General features: G+C 40.0%; 2 protein-coding genes across 2 annotated transcripts in view; one reads left to right on the forward strand and one right to left on the reverse strand.

The window, feature by feature from the left end:
• Positions 1-8,106: 8,106 nt before the first annotated feature.
• METTL18 (methyltransferase 18, RPL3 N3(tau)-histidine) lies at positions 8,107-13,034 on the reverse strand. Its single transcript, XM_068986500.1, has 2 exons — positions 12,946-13,034; positions 8,107-9,437 (listed from the first exon to the last, which is right to left on the reverse strand). The coding sequence occupies exon 2, from the start codon at positions 9,223-9,225 to the stop codon at positions 8,107-8,109; it is 1,119 nt and encodes a 372-aa protein (XP_068842601.1). The 5' UTR covers positions 9,226-9,437; positions 12,946-13,034.
• Positions 13,035-13,258: 224 nt separating this feature from the next.
• Positions 13,259-25,481, forward strand: part of FIRRM (FIGNL1 interacting regulator of recombination and mitosis) — a 50,339-nt gene continuing 38,116 nt past the window's right edge. The window contains exons 1-6 of the mRNA XM_068985649.1: positions 13,259-13,369; positions 18,873-18,912; positions 20,104-20,192; positions 21,579-21,683; positions 22,181-22,321; positions 23,084-23,249. Coding sequence (XP_068841750.1) covers positions 13,259-13,369; positions 18,873-18,912; positions 20,104-20,192; positions 21,579-21,683; positions 22,181-22,321; positions 23,084-23,249 — 652 coding nt within the window. The remainder of the gene's footprint in view (positions 13,370-18,872; positions 18,913-20,103; positions 20,193-21,578; positions 21,684-22,180; positions 22,322-23,083; positions 23,250-25,481) is intronic.

Raw genomic sequence — 25,481 nt, forward strand, 5'->3', positions numbered from 1 at the left:
GGGCATTCTAGTGTTGCAACATTGCTGTCTTATTTGCCCCAGGGCATGTGGGATATCCATTCGTGGAAAAGGGATCCAACCATGTCCCCTGCATTGGAAGGCAGATTCTTGACCACTGGGCCATTAGGGAAGTCCTCTATTCTATTTTTTTATACAAAATCTTTCCTAAAAATTGCTCCCCAGCCCAAACACTTTTTTCAGGCTATTAAAAACAAGTTCAGAGTCAAGTTTATAGCAAGAAATGATTAACTTAGAACAGCAAAGACCTACAAGAGGTTTGAGTTCTAGAAAATTTTAGACACCCCTAAAGAATGCTGTCAAGTCTTGGCCTTGTCTACCTCAGATTTCCATTAACTGAATGAGGATGATACATTTTTCTATTTATCTTTTTGACTAATTTTCTCACGGTGGGTGGGTTTGTTCTTGGCAGGTCCTGGGGCATTGATTTCTTTGTAGCCTCAAATGTTAAATATGATCAGGCTGGTTGAATGACTGCTGTTCATCATATTGGGACTAGGAGTTGAATCTTGCTGGTGGGGACCTGCTGAATTTTAGAGCAGAGTAAGAAAACTGCTAGAGCTACACTCACGCTATATGGCTAACTGGATATGCTGTGTTAGGAGGCTTTCAGAATTGTGCAGCTGCTATGCATCTGAGCCCTCCAGGGAACCTCTAAGACTCCTGGATGGGGTGATATGGACAGGTTTCAGTCGCTGTCTGCCTTCATTGCTCATGTTGACAACCTCTGGTGCAGTGTCCAGTGCGCAGGGGGAGATCACATGGGAATACTTGTCTCGGCAGCTCATCACCTGTTCAAACATTTCCTGTGAGTTCACCTGCTGTACAGTTAGATCCCTAAGACCTTAATGCCATCAAACTGTGCTGGTTGCCCCTGATAGAAAGGCTGTAAATCACCTTGAGAAAAGAAAAGAAAAGAAAAGCACTGTCTCTGACAGTTCCTCATTTCCTGTATTTAGTGGATGTTACCTGTGTTCATCAGTTTATTGCCCATTTTCCAATCCTTTATGAGTCAGAAAGTTGTGGAAGTTTGCAAGGCTAAAGCGCAGGGCCACTAAGAAGTGTTAAGGGGCACATGGAGCTGAAAACAGCCCTATTCCACTTGCCAGTTCTGTTCTCAACCTGAGGCTGAATCTGCCTGGAGGGCATGCAAAGTCGCTTCAGTTTTGTCCAACTCCTTGTGACCCTATGGACTGTAGCCTGCCAGGCTCCTCAGTCCATGGGATTTTCCAGCCAAGAATACTGGAGTGAGTCGCCATGCCCTCCTCTAGAGGGTCTTTCCGACCCAGGGGTCAAACCTGTGCCTGTTATGTCTCCTGCGTTGGCACCCAGGTTCTTTAATACTCGCACTATCTGGGAAGCCTGCCTGGAGGGTAGAGTGTCTTTTTGTTTACACAAAGGCACCACAGTCTAGCAGCAGCATGGCCCAAAGCACTTTGGGTTCCAAGACACCCAGTACATCCGATTCTACTGCAAAGGCTTATGCTACACACTGCCAAAGGCAAGGCTTCACATTGACTTTTTCCATCCCATCAGTATATACCATGGAAAAAGAGGCAGCATCCCCTTCATTGCATTTTTAAAGATCATAATAACCCTCCTGGCCACTTACCTTGTTCTATAAGGGATAAGAGTTGTCCTTTTTGGATGCTTTGACATTGTGGAGCATGAAGGTTGAAGAAGAATGCATCTTGGAAATCTGTTGCTAAAAACTCAGTCACATGCCGGCTATGTTCTGCCTTCAAACTTCCTGTTTTTCAGATTGCCTGTGCCCTTAGCTCCCTCTCCATTGCTCCACAGAAGCTCCCTGCCAGTAGCTCTGAAACTGAGGAGGGTGGGGTGGGGGTGTCTCCATGCAGACCCGGAACTGACACACTGCCTTTAAAAATGTTTAGGTTACTAAGCTGTTTGTTATTATTGTAACTTTTAATGTTTCTTTCAAATCAAGTATTACTCCTTCTCCTGAAAAAGCACTTTGACAACTTCCTGTATAGAGGATGAAGTTACTTTTAAAGGTTATCTGAGTTTACTTTTAATCCCTTAAGAAAACAGCAAAGGGAATTGTGAGAGACTATCTAATTGTGATAAACCGTACTGTGGCTTCCCCCAAACATCCTGGATGACTAGAAGCTACATCCCAGACCTGCAAAAATGGAGTCTTTTATAGTACAGAGAACTTTCTCTGCTGGGCTGCACACAAGTTATGATGGTAATTTTGAATTGCACTTAACCAAAGAAAAAATTTAATATCAGCAAATTCAGTGCAACCATAACATAGGATGAGAAGTTCAGGAAATTCTGGCTAGGGTGTAAGCAAAGAATCAAGGTTATGTTGTCACACAGGTTTCTTGTTATTTCTTTTTATTCAAATAGCTATTCATTAAACTCCTATGTAACTTATATGCAGAGTACATCATGAGAAATGCTGGGCTGGAAGAAGCACAAGCTGGAATCAAGATTGCCAGGAGAAATATCAGTAACCTCAGATATGCAGATGGCACCACTCATGGCAGAAAGTGAAGAGGAACTAAAAAGCCTCTTGATGAAAGTGAAAGAGGAGAGTGAAAATGTTGGCTTAAAGCTCAACATTCAGAAAATGAAGATCATGGCATCTGGTCCCATCACTTCATGGGAAATAGATGGGGAAACAGTGGAAACAGTGTCAGACTTTATTTTGGGGGGCTCCAAAATCACTGCAGATGGTGACTGCAGCCATGAAATTAAAAGACACTTCCTCCTTGGAAGGAAAGTTATGACCAACCTAGATAGCATATTGAAAAGCAGAGACATTACTTTGACAACGAAGGTCCGTCTAGTCAAGGCTATGGTTTTTCCAGTAGTCATGTATGGATGTGAGAGTTGGACTGTGAAGAAAGCTGAGCACCGAAGAATTGATATTTTTGAACTGTCTTGTTGGAGAAGACTCTTGAGAGTCTCTTGGATTGCAAGGAGATCCAACCAGTCCATTCTAAAGGAGATCAGTCCTGGGTGTTCATTGGAAGGAATGATGCTGAAGCTGAAACCTCAATATTTTGGCCACCTCATGTGAAGAGTTGACCCATTGGAAAAGACTCTGATGCTGGGAGGGATTGGGGGCAGGAGGAGAAGAGGACGACAGAGGATGAGGTGGCTGGATGGCATCACCGACTTGATGGATGTGAGTTTGAGTGCACTCTGGGAGTTGGTGATAGACAGGGAGGCCTGGCATGTTGCAATTCATGGGGTCGCATAGTCAGACACGACTGAGCGACTGAATTGAACTGAAGCTCTAATAAAACCTGAATAAAACACTATGGATGGTACTAAGAAGTACCCGCTAGCTGAGCGGCTGACCCTATCTGACCCACCTCCCCTGAGGACAGAACAGCACACATGTCATTGGCGACTGCATTTGACAAAGGCAGTGTGTCAGCTCCGGGTCTGCAGGGAGACAGCCTCCTCCACAACCCTCCCCAATTTCTGAGCTACTGGCAGGGAGCCTCTGTGGGGCAGTAGAAAGGGAGCTAAGGGCACAGGCAATCTGACAAATGGGAAATTTACTTTGTCAACAAAGGTCCTTCTAGTCAAGGCTATGGTTTTTTCAGTGGTCATGTATGGATGTGAGAGTTGGACTATAAAGAAAGCTGAGTGCCGAAGAACTGATGCTTTTGAACTGTGGTGTTGGAGAAGACTCTTGAGAGTCCCTTGGACTGCAAGGACATCCAACCAATCCATCCTAAAGGAGATTAGTCCTGGGTGTTCATTGGCAGGACTGATGTTGAAGCTGAAACTCCAATACTTTGGCCACCTGATGCAAAGAGTTGACTCATTTGAAAAGACCCTGATGCTGGGAAAGATTGAGGGCAGCTAGAGAAGGGGATGACAGAGGATGAGATGGTTGGATGGCATCACTGACTCAATGGACATGGGTTTGGGTGGACTCTGGGAGTTGGTGATGGACAGGGAGGCCTGGGGTGCTGCAGTTCATGGGGTCGCAAAGAGTCTGACATGACTGAGCCACTGAACTGAACTGAAGCCGGAACACAACTTGCATGTGACTGAGTTTTTAGAAACAGATTTCCAAGATCCATTCTTCTTTATCCTTAATGCTCTGTAATGCCAAAGCATTCAAAATAAAAAGACAACTTAGAAACTGAAGGTAAAGTAGGGGGCAGGGTTGTGGAGGGAGAGAATGAGGGTTGGCCTTGGACAGTGAAAGTTCTTAAAGCTATTCATTTCTCCAGGTTCTGAACTGGGATTTGTAAACTGTAAAGTCTCAAACCCAATTTTTAACAAAAGTGAATAAGGCTTCCTACTTGATTGAGGAAACAGGGTGACTAAATACTATGAGAATTCATGACCATAATAATTTCCATTTATCCATAGTAATCATGTTGATTTGTGTGCATGTGGTTAAGTGCAGCATTTATTGTAAGGCACCAATACAAGAATGGGTGGTTCATGCTCTAAAACTCCAAACTCCCTGAAAGTTTCCCAATATTCACTATGATTTTTAAAAAGATTTCTCTTAGAGAGATACTACTACAAACCCTGCTCTCTAGTTGGGGAAACTGAATTTTAACCCAAGTATTGAACTCCAAAGCTCATTGTCTTGACATATTAATAGATGCTTCTTTAAATGATTCAACTATTTACATGACAAAGTGTACTATGCTATGCATCCTTCTCTTGGATTTATATCCATAATTTTATCTCCAGTCTCTTTTGCTGCTAGCTATCTTAGGTAGATGTGCTCCTGATCAGCGGTCACCTCCAGAATTATCTTTAATGCCCAGGATTATCTAGTTCCCAGGATTGGGCTTCTGTTTTGACTCCTGCTGTTTTTTCACTAGGTCTGCCTCCCTTGGGGCTGAAATTGTTCCCTGAGCCCCTGTTCAGGGCTGTGTCTCTTCTACTTCTGGAGAAGCCTCCTGGATGACACCTCTTTGGGTGTCTAATTCATCACACAGAACTGAGAGATATCTGTTTGTCTCAAAATCACTGATGCTGACCATTGTCATGGGACTCTATCTAATGTTTTGTACCTCCTCAAATAGCCAAACCTGCTGTCAGGGCTATCCTGCCTTATCCAGTAGGTGGGTCTGGAATTGTAGCTGTGACACTGACAGTAATCATATCTTAAATACAACCATCTTACTACTACATATTTTCTCAGCAGCTCTACCTGTGCATTTGGAGAAGACAATGGCACCCCACTCCAGCACTCTTGCCTGGAAAATCCCATGGAAGGAGGAGCCTGGAAGGCTGCAGTCCATGGGGTCGCTGAGGGTCGGACACGACTGAGTGACTTCAGTTTCACTTTTCACTTTCATGCATTGGAGAAGGAAATGGCAGCCCACTCCAGTGTCCTTGCCTGGAGAAGCCCAGGGGCGGCGGAGCCTGATGGGCTGCTGTCTATGGGGTTGCACAGAGTCGGACACGACTGATGTGACTTAGCAGCAGCAGCACCTGTGCATTTACCTGCAGGAACACAAATTATGTGTTTATAAATGACTTTCTTCATACTGTAGGTTTATACATGTATATATGCACACATATATATACATATGATAAATGCATTAAGGGTTTATGTTTCAGTTCAGTTGAGTTGCTCAGTTGTCTCTGACTCTTTGCGACCCCATGGACTGCAGCACACCAGGCTACCCTGTCCATCACCAACTCCTGGAGCTTCCTCAGATTCATGTCCATTGAGTCAGTGATGCCATCCAACCATCTCATCCTCTGTTGTCCCCTCTCCTCCTGCCTTCAGTCTTTCCCAGCATCAGGGTGTTTACCAATGAGTCAGTTCTTTGCATCAGGTGGCTGAAGTATGGGAGCTTCAGCTTCAGCATCAGTCCTTCCAGTGAATATTCAGGACTGATCTCCTTTAGGATGGACTGGTTATATCTCCTTGCAGTCCAAGGGACCCTCAAGAGTCTTCTCCACCACCACAGTTCAAAAGCATCAATTCTTTGGCGCTCCGCTTTCTTTATAGTCCAACTCTCACATCCATACGTGACTACTGGAAAAATTATGACTACAAAAAAATTCTTCTAGTGATGTATGTAAATAAGTTGGGGCTTCCCAGGTGGCACTAGTGGTAAAGACATTAAGAGATGCAGATTCTATCCCTGGGTTGGGAAGATCTTCTGGAGAATAAAATAAAAACACAGCCCATGTGTGTTCTCGCAAATCACATGGACAGAGGACCCTAGTAGGCTACAGTCCAGGGGGTTGCAAAGAGTTGGACATGACTGAAGTGACTAAACATGCATGTAATGTAGCTTTCATTTCAGAATAGTAAAAGGGTCCTAAAATATTTGGCATTGTAAGCCACTGTTAAGAGCACTGGGGTGGTGAAGAGTAAATCTTCACCACCTTTTAAAAAAGACTTTAGTTCAGATTCAGGTTCTGAATATGAGGACTGTGATAAGGATCAAATTACCTTCTTGAGTCTCAACTTATCTATAAAATGGAGACAGTAATTGTAATTCAGGGCTGTTATGAATATTAAACGTCAGTGTATGTAAATCCCTTCTACCCTGCATATAGTAAATGCTGAAAACTGTTAGCTATTATGATCATTAAAATACGGATGATATATACCTTGTAAGATTATAAATATTCAGCAAGAAGTAGACAAGCTGCCTAATTTATCACATTTCATTGAATCCGGGTTGTACCATTATTTTAGTTACCTCCAAGAAAGACAAAAAATGCTGCCAGTTGCACAATAGATAGTAAGGTTGAAAAATGAAATGTTAGTCGCTGAGTCATGTATGACCCTTTGTTACCCCAAGGAGTGTAGCCTGCCAGGCTCCTCTACCCACCGAATTCTCCAGGTAAGAACATTGAAGTGGATTGCCATTCCCTTTTCCGGGGGATCTTCCCAACCCAGAGATTGAACCTGGATCTCTAGCATTGCAGTTATAAACAGTAAGGTAAATTCCAATTTCAGGTACGTTAAGTGTAAAAAATTTTGCATTAAAATAAAAAATACTTTATCTCTTCTTCTCTTCCCTATTACTTAAAGAATGAAAAATGTTTATTTCTTAGAGTCTGAAATTTTGTTTTCAAAATTCTTTTCTTCTATTCTTTTTCCTACCAAGACCCTAGGATCTCCTACTTACTTGGCTACAAAAGGGCTACAAGCACTGTAAGCTTTATGTATCACTTTTATACTATCACGATTCCCCTTTATTTCTTCCATTTCAGTGTGAATTCAACTGCTCAGCATTCTGATTGTTATATAAGATAAATCAATATTTTAAAAGCCCAAAACCTCTTCCTAGTTACTTAACACCTCCGATCTAATATTTAGGTTCAGAACCATTTATTAATGCATATGTACACCTTTGGGCTTCCCAGATGGCTCTAGTTGTAAAGAACTCACCTGCCAACGCAGGAAAGGTAAGAGATGGGAGTTCGATCCCTGGGTCAGGAAGATCCCCTGAAGGAGGGCATGGCAACGCACTCCGGGATTCTTGCCTGGAGAACCTCATGGACAGAGGAGTCTTGCAGGCTACAGTTCATGGGGTCACAAAGAGTTGGACATGACTGAAGCAACTTAGCATGCATGCACACACGCATGCATGCCTTTAAAGTGAACAGCATGGTGATTGATCAGGCACTCCATGGGAAAAGAAACAGACAAAGACTAGGAAGAAATTCAAACATGAAGTAAGAAATGGCAAATTTATATGCCAAAGGTGGTAGAAAGGTTAAATAGAATGAAAGTGGAGAATAGAAAACTTTCTCACAAAATGACTTCCTAGGAAATCTCTTCAAATGCTCAGAAATACTAATTCAAATGTGAAGTAAGAAATGGCAAATTTATATGCCAAAGGTGGTAGAGAGGTTAAATAGAATGAAAGTGGAGAATATAAAACTTTCTCACAAAATGACTTCCTAGGAAATCTCTTCAAATCTCTTCAGAAACACTCTCTGTCTCACCTAGCAAGTAAAGTGTTGTATATAGCTGGTCTCTTATTTGGCTAAACAAAATTAAACAAACATAATAATTTCAGAAATAAAATAATAGAAATCAGAAATAATTCAAATTAAGGTTTTGGTTATTCTGTTTATTTCACTTAGGACACTCAGTGGACATTAACTGGGGTACTTAAAAGTCATTTCAATTAGGCACCTCTTTAGTCCTTCATCGATTATTTCAAGTGTTCTAGCCTCAAATACATTCCTTTCTTCTACAAACTTCTGAAAGAGATGAGTACCTCCACCCACACCAAAATAATGTACTTTGCTGGCCAAAAGCACCCGTCCATTTTTATCTAACAATCTAAGGAAAGTCTGGTGCAAAGGACCATAATAATCGGGATTGTAAATAGTTTCTGAGGTAAGAATGAGATCATATTTTTCAAAGAGTTTTTCACTGCTCAGTACAAGCTTACAAAACTCAGACCACTCCCCTGAAAAGAAGCGGCATTTACATAGCTCTTGTGCTACTGTTGATCTCCTGAGTCTTTTCACATCTGGTTTATTTACATCATTTTCTTCATCTTCCAAAGTGGAGTTGGCCACTACATTAGGTAAGGTTACTTCATCAATCACCACACTGTTATAATCTTGAAAATGAATTTCTTTGGCACCTCCCTTGAGTGCCATTATACCCAGCAACCCTGATCCACAACCAAGATCCAACACTTTTTTCCCAGCAAATTTCACTTTGGTCTTTGTCAAGTATGCCAGGAGGTCAAAGGTACACTCCCAGATTTTCAAGCCTCCTTCATAAACACCTGAAATCAGGTCAGAGTGAGAAGGAAAGCTTTTTGAAATGATGTTTTCTCCAGGGAAGTTCTCTTTCAACAAGGTGGTTTTCATTATTGATATGTTAACGTGTTGGAGACCTGGTAATGTTTCTGTGACTTTATTTTCTAACACTTTCTTTAAATCTTTAGGCATAGCATGCTCTTTGGCAACTCTCAAGCAGGGCTTTTCCTTGTGTGGTTCCAAGTTACTTGAACTGTTAGCTGCACCGAATGAGCTGTCTGGGTCTTGAGAGGGAGCCTCATTTCTCTCTGACTTATGTTCCCACAAATGGTCCTGCAAGTCAGATTGTTCTGTGGAACATTTTTTGTCTCTGTGTGTACCTTTTTGTCTTTCTGAGACTGAAGACTCTTGTGAGGAATGTAGGACCAGAGCTCCATCTCCAAGAGATGTTAATTCATCTTCCAGATGGTCTTCTATAGTGAAATTAAATTGAAAAGTCATTCTCTCATAAAATGCACACAACCGTTAAACTCTAAGGAAGCTTCTTGAACTTCTGGAGAGAACTGATGACTCACATGTAAACCTGCCTCAATTAATTATTCTGTTAGTTCTGCTGAAGGTCTATTTCTCTTTAGCTGCTTATACAGTTACAAATATTCAGAGCTATTTCCAAATGACTTTTAAGAGGTCTTTGCTCTTCTTTCAGTGCAGCTCTAGAGAAAAAAAAAATGTTATTAAGAAGTAAAGTGACACATTTCATTTAAATTGTTCTTTACAGCATCGGACCTTGCTTCTATCACTAGTCACATCCACAACTGGGTATTGTTTTTGCTTTGGCTCCATCCCTTCATTCTTTCTGGAGTTATTTCTCCACTGATCTCCAGTAGCATATTGGGCACCTATCGACCTGGGGAGTTCCTCTTTCAGTGTCCTATCATTTTCCCTTTTCATACTGTACATGGGGTTTTCAAGGCAAGAATACTGAAGTGGTTTGCCATTCCCTGCTCCGGTGGACCACAGTCTGTCAGACCTCTCCACCATGACCTGTCCATCTTGGGTGGCCTCACACGGCATGGTTTAGTTTCATTGAGTTAGACAAGGCTGTGGTCCATGTGATTAGATTGACTAGTTTTCAAAATGTCAGTTTTCATTCCAATCCCAAAGAAAAGCAATGCCAAAGAATGTTCAAATTACTGCACAATTGCACTCATCTCACACACTAGTAAAGTAATGCTCAAAATTCTGCAAGCCAGGCTTCAGCAATATGTGAACCATGAACTTAAAGATGTTCAAGCTGGTTTTAGAAAAGGCAGAGGAACCAGAGATCAAATTGCCAACATGCAGTGGATCATCACAAAAGCAAGAGTTCCAGAAAAACATCTATTTCTGCTTTATTGACTATGCCAACACCTTTGACTGTGTGGATCACAATTAACTGTGGAAAATTCTGAGAGATGGGAATACCAGAGCACCTGACCTGCCTCTTGAGAAACTTGTATGCAGGTCAGGAAGCAACAGTTAAAACTGGACATGGAACAACAGACTGATTCCAAATAGGAAGAGAAGTACGTCAAGGCTGTATATTGTCACCCTGCTTATTTAACTTCTATGCAAATCATGAGAAACGCTGGGCTGGAAGAAGCACAAGCTGGAATCAAGATTGCCGGGAGAAATATCAATAACCTCAGATATGCAGATGACACCACCCTTATGGCAGAAAGTGAAGAGGAACTAAAAAGCCTCTTGATGAAAGTGAAAGAGGAGAGTGAAAAAGTTGGCTTAAAGCTCAACATTCAGAAAACAAAGATCATGGCATCTGGTCCCATCACTTCATGGGAAATAGATGGGGAAACAGTGGAAAACAGTGTCAGACTTTATTTTTTTGGGCTCCAAAATCACTGCAGATGGTGATTGCAGCCATGAAATTAAAAGATGCTTACTCGTTGGAAAGGAAAGTTATGATCAACCTAGATAGCATATTGAAAAGCAGAGACATTACTTTGCCAACAAAGGTCCATCTAGTCAAGGCTATGGTTCTTCCAGTGGTCATGTATGGATGTGAGAGTTGGACTGTGAAGAAAGCTGAGTGCCGAAGAATTGATGCTTTTGAACTGTGATGTCAGAGAAGACTCTTGAGAGTCCCTGGGACTGCAAGAAGATCCATCCAGTCCATTCTAAAGGAGATCAGTCCTGGGTGTTCTTTGGAAGGAAAGATGCTAAAGCTGAAACTCCAGTACTCCGGCCACCTCACGTGAAGAGTTTACTCATTGGAAAAGACTCTGATGCTGGGAGGGATTGGGGGCAGGAGGAGAAGGGGACGACAGAGGATGAGATGGCTGGATGGCATCACGGACTCGATGGACGTGAGTTTGAGTGAACTCCGGGAATTGGTGATGGACAGAGAGGCCTGGCGTGCTGCAATTCATGGGGTTGCAAAGAGTCGGACACGACTGAGCGACTGAACTAAACTGAACTGAAACATTCCACCCTCCCCCACCAACAGCTTTTCTATGAAAGCTGTGGAGAGAGAGGGAGACAGATTTGGAAACACACACAGCCTTCAGGGTTCAAAAGCTGAAGATAATAAACTCTAAAAACAAATAAAAGAACAGCAGCAGCAGCAACAATTAAAAACAATACAGTCCAAAATTCTTGGGCAGAAAATGATTCAGCTTAGCGATTGTCACAGCCCTGCCCAAACATATAATATTTAAACTCTTAAACTGCGAGAATCTCTTCAGTCTGAGAGGGTAAGAGGCAGGAAGGCCAGGGGTCTCCAAACAGAGGAAATAGTTTGCAAGTGTCAGACATTTTTCTCTCTCTTAAGCGGCAGGAGGAAACAAACTAGGAATAGTTTTTCCTTCTCTATACAAATTTAAATGGAGGTTTCTCTTAAAATTCTGTGTTGCCATGACACCTGGTTTCACCTGAAATTAACTACTCTCAAACCTAGAGATAACCAATGCCTTTTTCTTATGGAAATGTTTATCTTAAACTATGCTAATGTACTATGCATTTATCCCAAACTCTGTCTTCAAGTCAGTTCTGCCTTTTGGCTCAGAACCTACTTGATAAACCAGTATGTTATACTCAGATATTGTTCCTCTAATCTATGTAAATGAAATTATTTGTATGATGATCTGCCGTTCAAGATTCAAGTTAATCATTTTATGGCCCAAGATAAACCATTTGGTGCTAAGCTTATCCCAAAATGCATCTTATGGGTGAGGAGCCTGGTGCCATTCTGAGTTTTGAGATATTTCTTTTCCCTGGTGGCTCAGAGGTTAAAGCGTCTGCCTGCAAGGTGGGAGACCCGGGTTCAATCCCTGGGTCAGGAAGATCCCCTGGAGAAGGAAATAGCAACCCACTCCAGTATTCTTGCCTGGAGAATCCCATGGATGGAGGAGCCTGGTAGGTTACAGTCCACGGGGTCGCAGAGTCAGACACAACTGAGCGACTTCACTTTCAGTGACTATATAACATCCAGCTGAAGACTAGCAGGGGGGTACTCTTTCTGCCGCCTTCTGATGCCCATGTCAGAAGCTTTCTCTATCTCCTTTATGCTTTAATAAAACTTTATTACACAAAGCTCTGAGCAATCAAGCCTGTCTCTGGCCCCGGATTGAATTCTTCTCCTCCGGGGGCCAAGAATCCGGCATTGTGATTCAGCAACAACCTTTCACGTCTGTTACCATTTCAAGTAACAGGACTTCAGGACTGTATTTTGCTGAATGAGCATCCCTTTAAAAACATGCACAGGTATGCTGATGTGTGTAAATGCATCCAAATGACCTAACTACAAACATTTAGCCGAGATCAGCAGCCCTAAGTGTACTGGGAGTGAGGTAACTCTGGAGTAATTAGTAAAGATTAGCTTGACACAAAATAACGGTACTGAACCGTGTGGAGAGGCCCGTAGAAAACGGAAGCAACTTAATCAAGAGGGTCTTCTCTATATCTACTGTGTTAGACACTTAATATATACCATGAGTTCAATCTGCACACCAACTCTGACAGGTGGGTCTCTAGCCCCATTACACAAGATGTACAGAGTAGGGTCAACACATTCAGTGGGTAGGAAGGCGTCTGTTTCTATCCCACTTCACCGCGGGACTTGCAGTCATTCCTGGCCGCGTGCCCAGGTCAAACCCAACCCCAAATGTGCAACCAAAAAGCCCCATGGGATGGAAGGTTGTAAATCTGGGGACTCTCGGCCCTCACCTTCCCCACAGCGTCTCAAAGCAACGTTGACAGCGATCCAAACTTGGAGATGCTCGTCGCCCGGCGGACTCCCAATTCACCTCGCGGAGAACTCTGGCCAGATTCGCCAGACCGGAAACGTGCACCAGTGAATCGAGTCCTCCGCAGGCCAGACAAGCCCGGCTTTCTTCCCAGTCGTGTGGGCCCGGGCTCACCAAGGAAAGCGGCGTCCTTCCTCTCTATGGTCTTTGTTCGCAAGGCCTGCCGGGACGTTGGGGGTTTCCGGTCTTGGCTCTGGCGGGAGTGTTTTGAAGCCTTGTTGCTGGACGGAAGCATGTCTCAGGAACGCGCTGTCCCGGCGAGCGCGGTTCCACTGGAAGAAATAAGTAGCTGGCCAGAGGAGCTATGCCGCCGGGAATTGCCGTCTGTCCTGCCTCGGCTCCTTATATCCTTTATTGTCATTTCCACCTGGAGAGGGCTGTGGGGCCGGTCTCCAACCTTCTGTCTCATCTAACGCGTTTCGGGCCTTGTTGGGTCCATGCGACTTCAACCTTCTCTCTTTGTTGACAGTGAGATGAGTAAGCGAGGAAATGAAGGGCGAGCGAGAGCCGTGGGTGCTGAGGCCAAAGTCACGCTTGGCTTTGGCATTGGGAGGGCTCTCGGGTGTTCTTACAATGGTTTTCGGCAGTGGATATGCCGTTTTCTTCCACTCCTCTGGGCCTTCAAGTTGCTCTGTACGTGCAGTTAAGTGTGGTGACTTTTGCCTGGTGGAGAGCGGGGGAGACAGGAACTTAGCCTTGAGCTGTAAGGTGAGCCAACTCTGGGTGAAGAAGTGGAGACCGAGATACTCCGAGCGCTCATCTCTAAAATGGGTGGTAGAATCGAATTAAAGGACGTAGTTCTGCCATGGTGCCTTGTGTGTAAAAGATGTTAAGCAAATTCAAATGTTATTCTCGTCCGGTTTTCAAACCTCTTGTTTTATTGCTGGTGAGGAGTTGCTTCGTTTACTAATTGGGTTTCATGTGCTGCGTTTGAGGTACTTAATGACTCCTTTGTTCAGGTGCAGGCCGTTTAGTAGTTGAATCCCTTTTTGGTTGTAAATGTATGTGGAGGCCTAGCCCTTCATGTTAAAGGGTAACTTTTTTTTGTTTTTAAACAGCTTTGAGCACAGAAAACTTAAACATAAAACTGCACTCAAAAACAAGACCTTCACTTGAGAAATTCTGAGCACTGCACAAATAATTTTTTACAGATAAAGCCAAATGTAGATATTACTGTCACAAAGAAATCATTCACCTGGACACTGCGTGCAAAATCCCACTTCAGTGCCAAAACCCTTTCTTAATTGTTGTGCAGATATGGAATTTCTGTCCTAAAAGATTTTTGATTTCTGCAGCAAATAGCCATCTTTCTCAAAAACTTCATAGCAGGCAGGGTGTTAGGCTTAGGGGGAACAAAGAACATGGTTCCTCTTTCCCCCCTCAAGCTTATAGGGGATTTCATTAATTGAAAGCAAAAATTTTTATTCCTGCCCCCCCCCCCCCCAAAAAGTCAACATTCCCTCCTGGTTTTCATCTCAAAATTCAAAAGAACCAAATCCTGTTCTTTTGATGAAATTTTAAGTTTCATCTCAAAATTCGAAAGAACCGAAACCCCTAGGCTTCTTAAACGGTTTCACAAGCCAAAACCTTTAATCAAGTTCTTTCATTTCTGCCCTTAGACTATATTTTGAATCCATCATCCCCGTTTCCTGTTACTGCTCCAAACCCCCATAACCTCTCATCTGGGCTGTAGTTAATAGTTCTCTTGCTTCTACTCATGTCCTTTTACAATCTCTCCGAAAACAGTTCATATTGAAAAACATGTCATTTCCTTTTTAAGGCACCCCTTACCACAAGGGCTTCTTAACAAATTAGGAATAAAATCTAAACTTTTACTTTCAAGTCTCCTCATGTTCTAAGCCTTGTCCTCTTCTACTTAGCGCACTACATTCTAACCAGAGATACATGAAGCTCACCTACCTTAGGGTCTTCATGTTTGTTGATGTTCCATGTAGCTCTTCTCCCAGCCTTTGGTAGGTCTCATTATTCAGGTTTCAGCTCAAATGTCACCTGCTCAGGTAAGCCCTTTTCAGAGTCTTCAGTTTTAGGTGGTTTCCCCAAACCCAGTCAGTAATACTTAACGCATTGCTCTGTTCAGTTTTCTAAAGAGCAGTCAGATCGTTAATAGAAATTATGTTGTTGACTTCGTTTCCTTTTTGCTTTTCCTCACTATACTGTGAAGTTCATAAAGGCAGGAATTTTGTTTTCACTGCATTGTCTCCAGCACTTAGAATAGTTCCTGGCTCATAGTAAGCATTCAGTGAAGGGCTAAAAAATTTTGTCATGTTTTAAAATGGCCTGAAGTCTCATTATATAATTTAGTTTTTCAGCTTTTGATTTTACTACAGCACTTTTCAACAAATGAAAGAAATTTTCTATAAATCCACAGTTCTGTCACCCAAACATTATTTTTATCTCTTGCATTTTACATGTTATTTTTCAGTCTTTGCCTGCATGTCTGCATACTCTTTAACGAAGTTTAAATTTTGGAAGAGGTAAAATTTTTTTTTTTGTTACCTTTTCTGAAATTTATACATGAGGCAGATTCCGCCCTGAACTAAATTAGTTCTACTGAACTAAAATGAGTTAATGACCATGCCTCATTTTGATTGCTGCTGTAAGATATGTAGTTGCAAAGTAAAATTTCAGAAGAAGAATGACTTCTTATATTACTGTGATGGGGTTGTGTTTTTTAAATTTTTCTGATTGACACATGCTTTAATAATTCTTATATTATTTTTACAGTAAAAACTTTCTAACAGTTATTCTTAATGGTTTGAAAGTGTGTAGTTAATAATGTGATTACTGTTAACTTTTACAGTGTACATAGGATAGTTTATTATCACGTATTTGTAAGCTCCTATGTGCAGAAGAGTTTCAGTCTGATAAGGTGGTAAGATAGATATGCTAATAACATGAAAAGAAAGTAGAAAATGATCGGTGACAGATGTAGATACAGTACTATAGAAGTGCTAAGGAGAAATAAATTTGTTGCAGAAACCATGGATTGTTATGGATTGTTTTCTCATCTGTCAGAAATATGTCATAATTACATATAGTTCGAAGAGATAAGTTTATCCTTGAGTGTTTTGAAAATACTTAAAGTATTTTCATCCTATTGTTTGTTAGCCTAATTAGCATTACTTTTTTAAAAGCAAAATTAAGCCAGTAATTTGAGTCTAATTTTAGTCTCTTACTATCATTGCTTAAACTTCAAGAAAGGTCTTTGAAAATCTGTTCCCAGTAGTGAATATCTTACTCAGTTCAGTTCAGTTCAGTCACTCACTCAGTCGTGTCCAACTCTGTGACCCCATGGACTGCAGTATGCCAGGCCTCCCTGTCCATCAACAACAACTGGAGTTTACTCAAACTCATATCCATTGAGTCAGTGATGCTATCTAACCATCTCATTCTCTGTCGTCCCCTTCTCCTCCTGCCTTGAATCTTTCCCAGCATCAGGGTCTTTTCAAATGAGTTAGCTCTTCACATCAGGTGGCCAGACTTTGGAGTTTCAGCTTCAACATCTGTCCTTCCAATGAACATTCATTGGACTGATTTCCTTTAGGAGGGACTGGTTGGATCTCCTTGCAGTCCAAGGGACTCTCAAGAGTCTTCTCCAACACCACAGTTCAAAAACATCAATTCTTTGGTGTTCAGCTCTCTTTATAGTCCAGCTTTCACATCCATACATGACTGCTGGAAAAACCATAGCCTTGACTAGACAGACCTTGTTGGAAAATAATGTCTCTGCTTTTTAATGTGCTATCTAGGTTGGTCATTACTTTTCCTTTCAAGGAGTAAGCGTCTTTTAAATTCATGGCTGCAGTCACCATCTGCAGTGATTTTGGAGCCCCCCAAAATAAAGTCTGTCACCATTTATACTGTTTCTCCATCTGTTTGCCGTGAAGTGATGGGACCAGATGCCATGATCTTAGTTTTCTTAATGTTGAGTTAAGCCAGCTTTTTCATTCTCCTCTTTCACTTTCATCAAGAGGCTCTTTAGTTCTTCACTTTCTGCCATAAGGGTGGTGTCATCTGCACATCTGAGGTTATTGATATTTCTCCCGGCAATCTTGATTCCAGCTTGTGCTTCTTCCAGCCCAGCATTTCTCATGATGTACTCTGCATAAAAGGTAAATAAGCAGGGTGACAATCTACAGCCTTGACTTACTCCTTTTCCCATTTGGAATCAGTCTGTTGTTCCATGTCCAGTTCTAACTGTTGCTTCCTCACCTGCATACAGATTTCTCAAGAGGCAGGTCAGGTGGTCTGGTATTCCCATCTCTTGGAGAATTTTCCACAGTTTATTGTGATCCACACAGTCAAAGGCTTTGGCATAGTCAATAAAGCAGAAATAGTTGGTTTTCTGGAACTCTCTTGCATTTTCAATGATCCAGCGGATGTTGGCAATTTGATCTCTGGTTCCTTTTCTAAAACCAGCTTGAACATCTGGAAGTTCACGGTTCACATATTGTTGAAGCCTGGCTTGGAGAATTTTGAGCATTACTTTATTGGCATGTGAGATGAGTGCAATTGTGCAGTAGTTTGAGCATTCTTTGACTTTGCCTTTCTTTGGGATTGGGATAAAAACTAACCTTTTCTAGTCCTGTGGCCATTGCTGAGTTTTCCAAATGTGCTGGCATATTGAGTGCAGCACTTTCACAGCATCATCTTTTAGGATTTGAAATAGCTCAACTGGAATGCTATCACCTCCACTAGCTTTGTTCGTAGTGATGCTTCCTAAGGCCCACTTGACTTCCCATTCCAGGATGTCTGGCTCTAGGTGAGTGATCACACCATCGCGATCATCTGGGTCGTGAAGATCTTTTTTGTACAGTTCTTCTGTGTATTCTTGCCACCTCTTCTTAATATCTTCTGCTTCTGTTAGGTCCATTACCATTTCTGTCCTTTATTGAGCCTATCTTTGCATGAGATGTTCCCTTGGTATCTTTAATTTTCTTGAGATCTCTAGTCTTTCCCATTCTATTGTTTTCCTATATTTCTTTACACTGATCACTGGGGAAGGTTATCTTATTGCTCCTTGCTGTTTGGAATGCCGCATTCAAATGGATATACCTTTCCTTTTTTCCTTTGCTTTTTGCTTCTCTTCTCTTCTCTTCATAGCTATTTGTAAGGCCTCCTCAGACAGCCATTTTGCTTTTTTGCATTTCTTTTTCTTGGTGATGGTCTTGACCCCTGTCTCCTGTGCAGTATCGTGAACCTCCGTCCATAGTTCATCAGGCACTCTGTCTATCAAATCTAGTCCCTTAAATCTATTTCTCACTTCCACTGTATAATCGTTAGGGATTTGATTAGGTCACCTGAATGGTCTAGTGGTTTTCCATACTTTCTTCAATTTCAGTCTGAATTTGGCAATAAGGAGTTCATGATCTGAGCCACAATCAGCTCCCGGTCTTGTTTTTGCTAACTGTATAGAGCTTCTCCATCTTTGGCTGCAAAGAATATATTCAGTCTGATTTTGGTGTTGACCATCTGGTGATGTCCATGTGTAGAGGCTTCTCTTGTTTTGTTGAAGAGGGTGTTTGCTATGACCAGTGCATTCTCTCGGCAGAACTCTAATAGCCTTTGCCCTGCTTCATTCTGTACTCCAAGGCCAAATTTCCCTGTTACTCCAGGTGTTTCTTGACTTCCTACTTTTGCATTCCAGTCCCCTGTAATGAAAAGGACATCTTTTTTGAGTGTTAATTCTGGAAGGTCTTGTAGACGTCCTCATAGAACCGTTCAACTTCAGCTTCTTCAGCGTTACTGGTCGAGGCGTAGAGTTGGATTACCATGATATTTAACATCTTAATACTATAATACTAGTATCTCCCTTAATTTTTTTACTCTATGTATCAGCATTCTGACAGTTGGATCGAGCATATTCGTAAGTAAAATTGTCTTAATTGTATGATAGCTTTGATGTCATTAAAACTTGAGTCCCACGTCTCAATACAGTTTCATATTCCTTTTAAATTTATTCTTCCTATTGTAGGGTTACAACTTTGTAATCTTCAGTTAGTTAAAATGACCAATTACCTCAAATTATAGTACTTAAAAAGTTTTAAATTTCAGTCTGTATAGATACCAAAAGTATTCTATTTGATAACGTGTGATAAGCACAATGTACATTTTAAATATTAGTTGTTAAGCCGCTTAGACCTATAAAAAACATAATTTGCAGTCTACTGAATAACCCTCAACCTGTTTGTTCGTGTAGTGTCAGTTAGAAAATAACTTTCTAAGTTACAAAAAGCTGATTGTTTGGGCATGACTAATTTGTTATTTGGAAAAGTTGACTTTATCTTCATCTGTCTTCATTATTCTTACTTGATGTAATTTACTTATTTACTTAGAAGTAGAGAATTAAGACTATCCTTTCTAGTTTACCAATATATTTTGAGGTCTTTTCTATTTACGTTTCACTTGATTGTGGAATATTTGCTTACCATCTTGAACCTATGTGCTGTGTATGGGCATATGGAGTCTAATTTTTTTTAAGTCACAGTTATTTTTTTATCCTGAGGTTAAGAGTTATGCACATTCAGTATAGAAAATTTGTTAACATGCAGAAAAACAGAATAATAAAACAATTATGAATCTGAATTATTTCAATTTTGGCATAAGACATCCTCATCTTGATTCTGTATATTCCTGCTAGCTTATCTGTGTATTATTTTTTGTATATACATGTTTATATATATATTAAAATCAGAATTATACCATTTGAAACTCTTTTCATTTTAGCTTAAAGTATTGTGGACATTTTATCATGGTTTTACATAATCTCTAACAAATGTTTTAATGATCGTAGATCCTATTCAGTAGATGGACCTCATCCATTAACTGATCCTCAATTACTGGAGATATACGTTGGTGTTTTTTTTTTCTAATTTTGGTATTATTTCAGGTTATTTAATTGTTAATAGTTTCTCTACATAGACTATGGCATTTTGAAACTGTTCAAAGCTTTTGGTTGGTAGTACTTACATATGATTGCATTGGGAACGGATAGTAATCTTTGTTGGCTGATGTGACTTAATATTGTTACAAAATATATTACTGTTTTCTTTTATAGAGATTCTGAAAATTATTGTGGAAATGTTTTTACCTCATATGAACCATCTGACATTGGAACAGACTTTCTTTTCACAAGTGCTGCCAAAGGTATAGTACTATTATTATCTTAATATACATGTTTTCAAGGCTAGTAAAATCTAGCCTCAGTTTTAGGCCATTTATTCTTAATTTCTTAATGTATCACATGCTTGAAATACAAATAAAACAGTTAAAAATGATTTCATGTGAGAATATAATGGTGTTAGTGTGACTGTTATGTGAATAAGCAACTTATGTTTTCAGAGAGTATGGATTTTTTACTAATTGCATTTTTATTATTTGTAGTTAATTTTAAATACTCATAATTTTTAAAGCTATTCATTGAAAATTAGGATGGATGATGAAGTTATTTAAGTCTCTTTTTTTATCTTCTCTGTACAGTTTATTAATAATTGTTAAATTTCATTGTCTGGAAAAATGAAGCCAGAATTTATCAAAGCAGGTTTTGAATAAAAATGTCTAGAATATTGGTAAAGTCAGGTAGATTAAGAGGAAGCATCAAATTCACCACTGCATAGCTACCTTTTAGATATATGTGGTATACCTTTTCTCTGAAAAGCAGTGTCATTACTTTTTTTTTTATTATGAGAACTAAAGGTACTCTGCTGACAAAATGAGACTTTTTTTGTAATAACTTCTCTCTTATTAGAATGGACTTTGTGTAGTTTTGAAGCAAATAGTTATCAAAACTCCTTTTACTCATTCACTCAGTTCTCTAAAAAGACTCTTAAAATTTGTTCTTGATACCAAAAAAAGTCTAGCTAATCTGTGGATGAAAAGGAGATATTGAATGTTAACAGGCCTAAGGGAAAGAGTACCCTCTTTAATTACAGTGTGTTGTCAACTATGATTGTTCTTGTAGTGCAGTGTTTAGGCCACTTAACTTGTTTAGATCTTAATTTGGCTAACTTTTCAGACAAAAACACTTAGTTCTGAGGTCACGTACTGTCTCTAATCTAGGAATGGTGTTTTGAGTTGGTCAAAAATGGAAACTGGATAGAAAACAAGTAAATAGGTAATTCAACACAGATTCATTACCATGACCAGAAAATATCTGATTAATGTTCACATGGATGTTGATTGGTTAAGATCATCATCTTTTATTTATATAAGTGTAACAGTAGCACTTTTGTTACAATACCAAAAAGTGAACTTTGAGTGATCTCTTTATGGATGTTATTACAGAAATAGAAGACATCAATTTTTGTTGAAGACTTTGTATTTTTCAAAGAGATTATATTGTGGAAACACTATACAAAAAATACTATACACACTCACACACATTATTAACTTTATTAGGTACAGTTGTTATACTGGACAATATCCTGTGGCTATTAATAATGCAAAATCAAGTCAATTTTTTTTTGAATGGTGTGTCTTTCCTTTTCTAGTGACTTCTATTACTGCTGTTTATGACCTGCTTTGTTTTCACAGACTGTGAGATTATTTGATGACATGATGTATGAGTTAACCAGTCAAGCCAGAGAACTGTCAAGCCAAAATTTAGAAATCCAGAGCACTCTAAGAAATATTTTACAAGTATGTCAAATATATTAGGAAGGGGGGTGGGGCAGAACTTCAAGAGTGTGAGAATTTTTATACTAATATTAGCTGTATACTCTTTATACAATAGCCCAATGCTAGAATTAAATTTATAGAATTGAAGATATGAAGATACTGCAGAAGGCATAAATGAATTTTTATACAATTTTGTGCTTAATAAACATCTTAATAAACTTGTATAAGTTTAGACAAGTAATAAACTAGTATAAGACAAATATCAAGATATCATGCCCTATCTATAATTCCAAGGCATATGTGTACAACACCTGCTGTATACTTTGATGTGTGGGTTAGTATGCCAACTTCCTTTTTTAACCAAATGTCTAGCCAGTTTTAATATTTGTAATTCTGATAGACTAAAGTTATGTGTAAGGAAGAACAGAGGGTCCATTTTGTTCATTGCTATATCCCTAGTATACTGTTCAGATGCACAGAAAATATGTTCTGAGTGAAACTTCTTTCCTTATTTCCAGACAATGGTACAGCTATTAGGAGCTCTTACTGGATGTGTTCAGCATGTCTGTGCCACTCAGGAATCCGTCATTCTAGAAAATATTCATAGTCTTCCCTCCTCTATCCTACATGTAATCAAAAGTACATTTGTACATTGTAAGGTGAGTAATGGGTCTAAGTACACTTTAAATGGCCTAGAATCCATGAGCAAAGGGCCTGAGTTGGTAGTGTTTATGTTTGTTCATAAGCTTACATTTATCCTGTATTATTGCAATGGATTTTTCCACAGAGCGAACAGCATGTATGTAAATGTTTCGAAATAAGTAGTTATAGAGAAATCTTACAAAGGGGGCTCTTGCAGTTTCCTTGTTTTTGTCTTATTCTGTTTCCTCTTGGTAAGGAAAGAAGTGATATGGATTCATGTTGAGTCACAGGGATCCTGAAATAGTTCTGTTGTGGCACTGGTGACTCAGGTGAATTCCTTAACAATTAGGTGCCTATAAATGGACCTTGACCTTTATTTAGTCCTGTGGCAGCTTTAAAGCAGAAAAGCTGGCTTAAGATTTGTGGGTCACAGGCAATTTTGATAATGCTATTTGTTGGGTGAATGTACCTCTCTAGTTACCTAATCCTTCTCTTTGGTGATAGAGTACTAAAATGTCATGCCATGGACCTAATGTTATTAATCTCCTTTTTTGTTCTATATTTGTAAGATCTTAGAAGTCAGAGATTGTATTTTATACATGCTTGCATCTCTCAAAGTATACTATATACGATGAAATTTCATTAAGCATTTCTTTAATGAATATGTCATTCAGTAAAAATATTAAATTTATAAGCTCTGATAGAATGAGTTAAAATAAATTTGGCTCCTGAGAATTCTCTGATTTGCTTTTTTCCTCTCGTTATTTTTTTGTGATCAGAATAGTGAATCTGTCTATTCTGGGCGTCTACACCTAGTCGCAGACCTTCTGCAGGCTCTTTTTAAGGAAGCCTATTCTCTTCAGAAGCAGCTCATGGAACTGCTGGATATGGTGTGCATGAACCCTTTAATAGATGAGCATGATGATATTTTGAATATGGTAGTAGGTGAGTGAGGAAAACTTACTACTTAGTATGTGATGTATATTGACTATAAATCATGCATCAACTAAATTATTGAACCCAATCATTGTTTCTAATTAATGATTCATGATATTAAATGTATAAAAAATTTAAATCCTACCCAATAAACTTCTAATCTTTTCAGTTTTTAGATTTTGTAGTGTTGATGTTTGATGCATTCACAGATTTATATATTTAGGCTAGTGATTTTCCCTACTTTCTTCAATTAAGTCTGAATTTGGCAATAAGGAGTTCATGATCTGGGCCACAGTCAGCTCCTGGTCTTGTTTTTGCTGATTGTATAGAGGTTTTCCATCTTTGGTTGCAAAGAATATAATCAATCTGATTTTGGTATTGACCATCTGGTGATGTCCACTGCTTTATTCGACTACACCAAAGCCTTTGACTGTGTGGATCACAACAAACTGGAAAATTCTTCAAGAGATGGGAATACCAGACAACCTTACCTGCCTCCTGAGAAATCTGTATGCAGGTCAAGAAGCAACAGTTAGAAATGGACATGGAATAACAGACTCGTTCCAGATAGGAAAAGGAGTACATCAAGGCTGTATGTTGTTACCCTACTTATTTAACTTATATGCAGAGTACATCATATGAAATGCTGGGCTGGATGAAGCACAAGCTGGAATCAAGATTGCTGGGAGAAATATCAATAACCTCAGACATGCAGATGACACCACCCTTATGGCAGAAAGTGAAGAAGAACTAAAGAGCCTCTTTATGAAACTTGGCTTAAAGCTCAACATTCAGAAAACGAAGATCATGGCATCTGGTCCCATCACTTTATGGCAAATAGATGGGGAAACAGTGGAAACAGTGAGAGACTTTATTTTCTTGGGCTCCAAAATCACTGCAGAAGGTGATTGCAGCCATGAAATTAAAAGACGCTTACTCCTTGGAAAGAAAGCTATGATCAACCTAGACAGCATATTAAAAAGCAGAGACATTACTTTCCCAACAAAGGTCCGTCTAGTGAAAGCTATGGTTTTTCCAGTAGTCATGTATGGATGTGAGAGTTGGACTGTAAAGAAAGCTGAGCACTGAAGAATTTATGCTTTTGAACTGTGGTGTTGGAGAAGACTTTTGAGAGTCTCTTGGACTTCAAGGAGGTCCAAGCAGTCCATCCTAAAGGAAATCAGTCCTGAATATTCATTGGAAGGACTGATGCTGAAGCTGAAACTCCACCTGATGCAAAGAGCTGACTCATCTGAAAAGACCCTGATGCTGGGAAAGATTGAAGGCGGGAGGAGAAGACAGAGGATGACGACAGAGGATGAGATGGCTGGATGGCATCACCGACTCGATGGACGTGAGTTTGAGTAAGCTCCAGGAGTTGGTGATGGACTGTGCTGCAGTCCATGGGGTCGCAAAGAGTCAGAGACAGCTGAGCAACTCAACTGAACTGATACATTTAGTCAATGTTCAGAGTAGGTTGTTTCTCCACAATGATTAGCAAAGAAAGCTGTGCAACCTTGTACCTTCTAAAGCAGTAGCTTTCAGAATTTTTAAGCCATAAATTCATAGTAAGAAAGTTTTCATTCCTTGCTGAAACACACATAAATACACATGTATATGTATGTTTGTGCATGTGTATGTATATACTACATTTATTTATTGTACATGAAATAATATACTCTGTTATAGTCTATTTCATTTTTAGAAAGTGCTGATTGCTCCTTCATTAATTTCACCACTTGCCAAATACATCGTGTCCCAGAGTTTAAGAAACAATACTCCATAAGGGCAAAGGTTGCATTCATAACTTCAGCATAAGGAGAGTAAGTTGGTTTTGTGCAGTATTATAAGGTACCTCTTGCTCTGAAAAACCACCCAAAATCCATTGTATTGAAGCAACTACTAGGGAGTTCCTTGAGGGTCCAGTGGTTAGGACTTGGGGTTCTCATTGTCAGGGCCTGTGTTCAGTCCCTGGTGAGGGACTGAAAATCCTGCAAGCTGAGTGGCACAGCCCCCAAAAAATGAAAAAAATAAAGCAATTACTGTTTCATTTATTCACTTTTCTGAGTTAGTATTTTTAGGCTGGGCTGAGGTGGGACAAGATTTCTCTGCTTCACAGGGTGTAACTGGCTCACCTGCGTGTTTGTGGCCATTGACTTTACTCATGAGTGGTTGTGAGTAGAGGGAGGAATAATGTGCTGAGTCAGCCATGTGTACCCCATCATCCAGCAGGTTAGCCTG

The sequence above is a fragment of the Capricornis sumatraensis genome, chromosome 14 (genome assembly GCF_032405125.1).
Source record: "Capricornis sumatraensis isolate serow.1 chromosome 14, serow.2, whole genome shotgun sequence".
Classification (NCBI taxonomy): Eukaryota; Metazoa; Chordata; class Mammalia; order Artiodactyla; family Bovidae; genus Capricornis; species Capricornis sumatraensis.

Bases quoted from the DNA above. Each gene is read 5' to 3' on its own strand.
- METTL18 (XM_068986500.1), bottom strand. From the start codon at position 9,225: ATGACTTTTCAATTTAATTTCACTATAGAAGACCATCTGGAAGATGAA.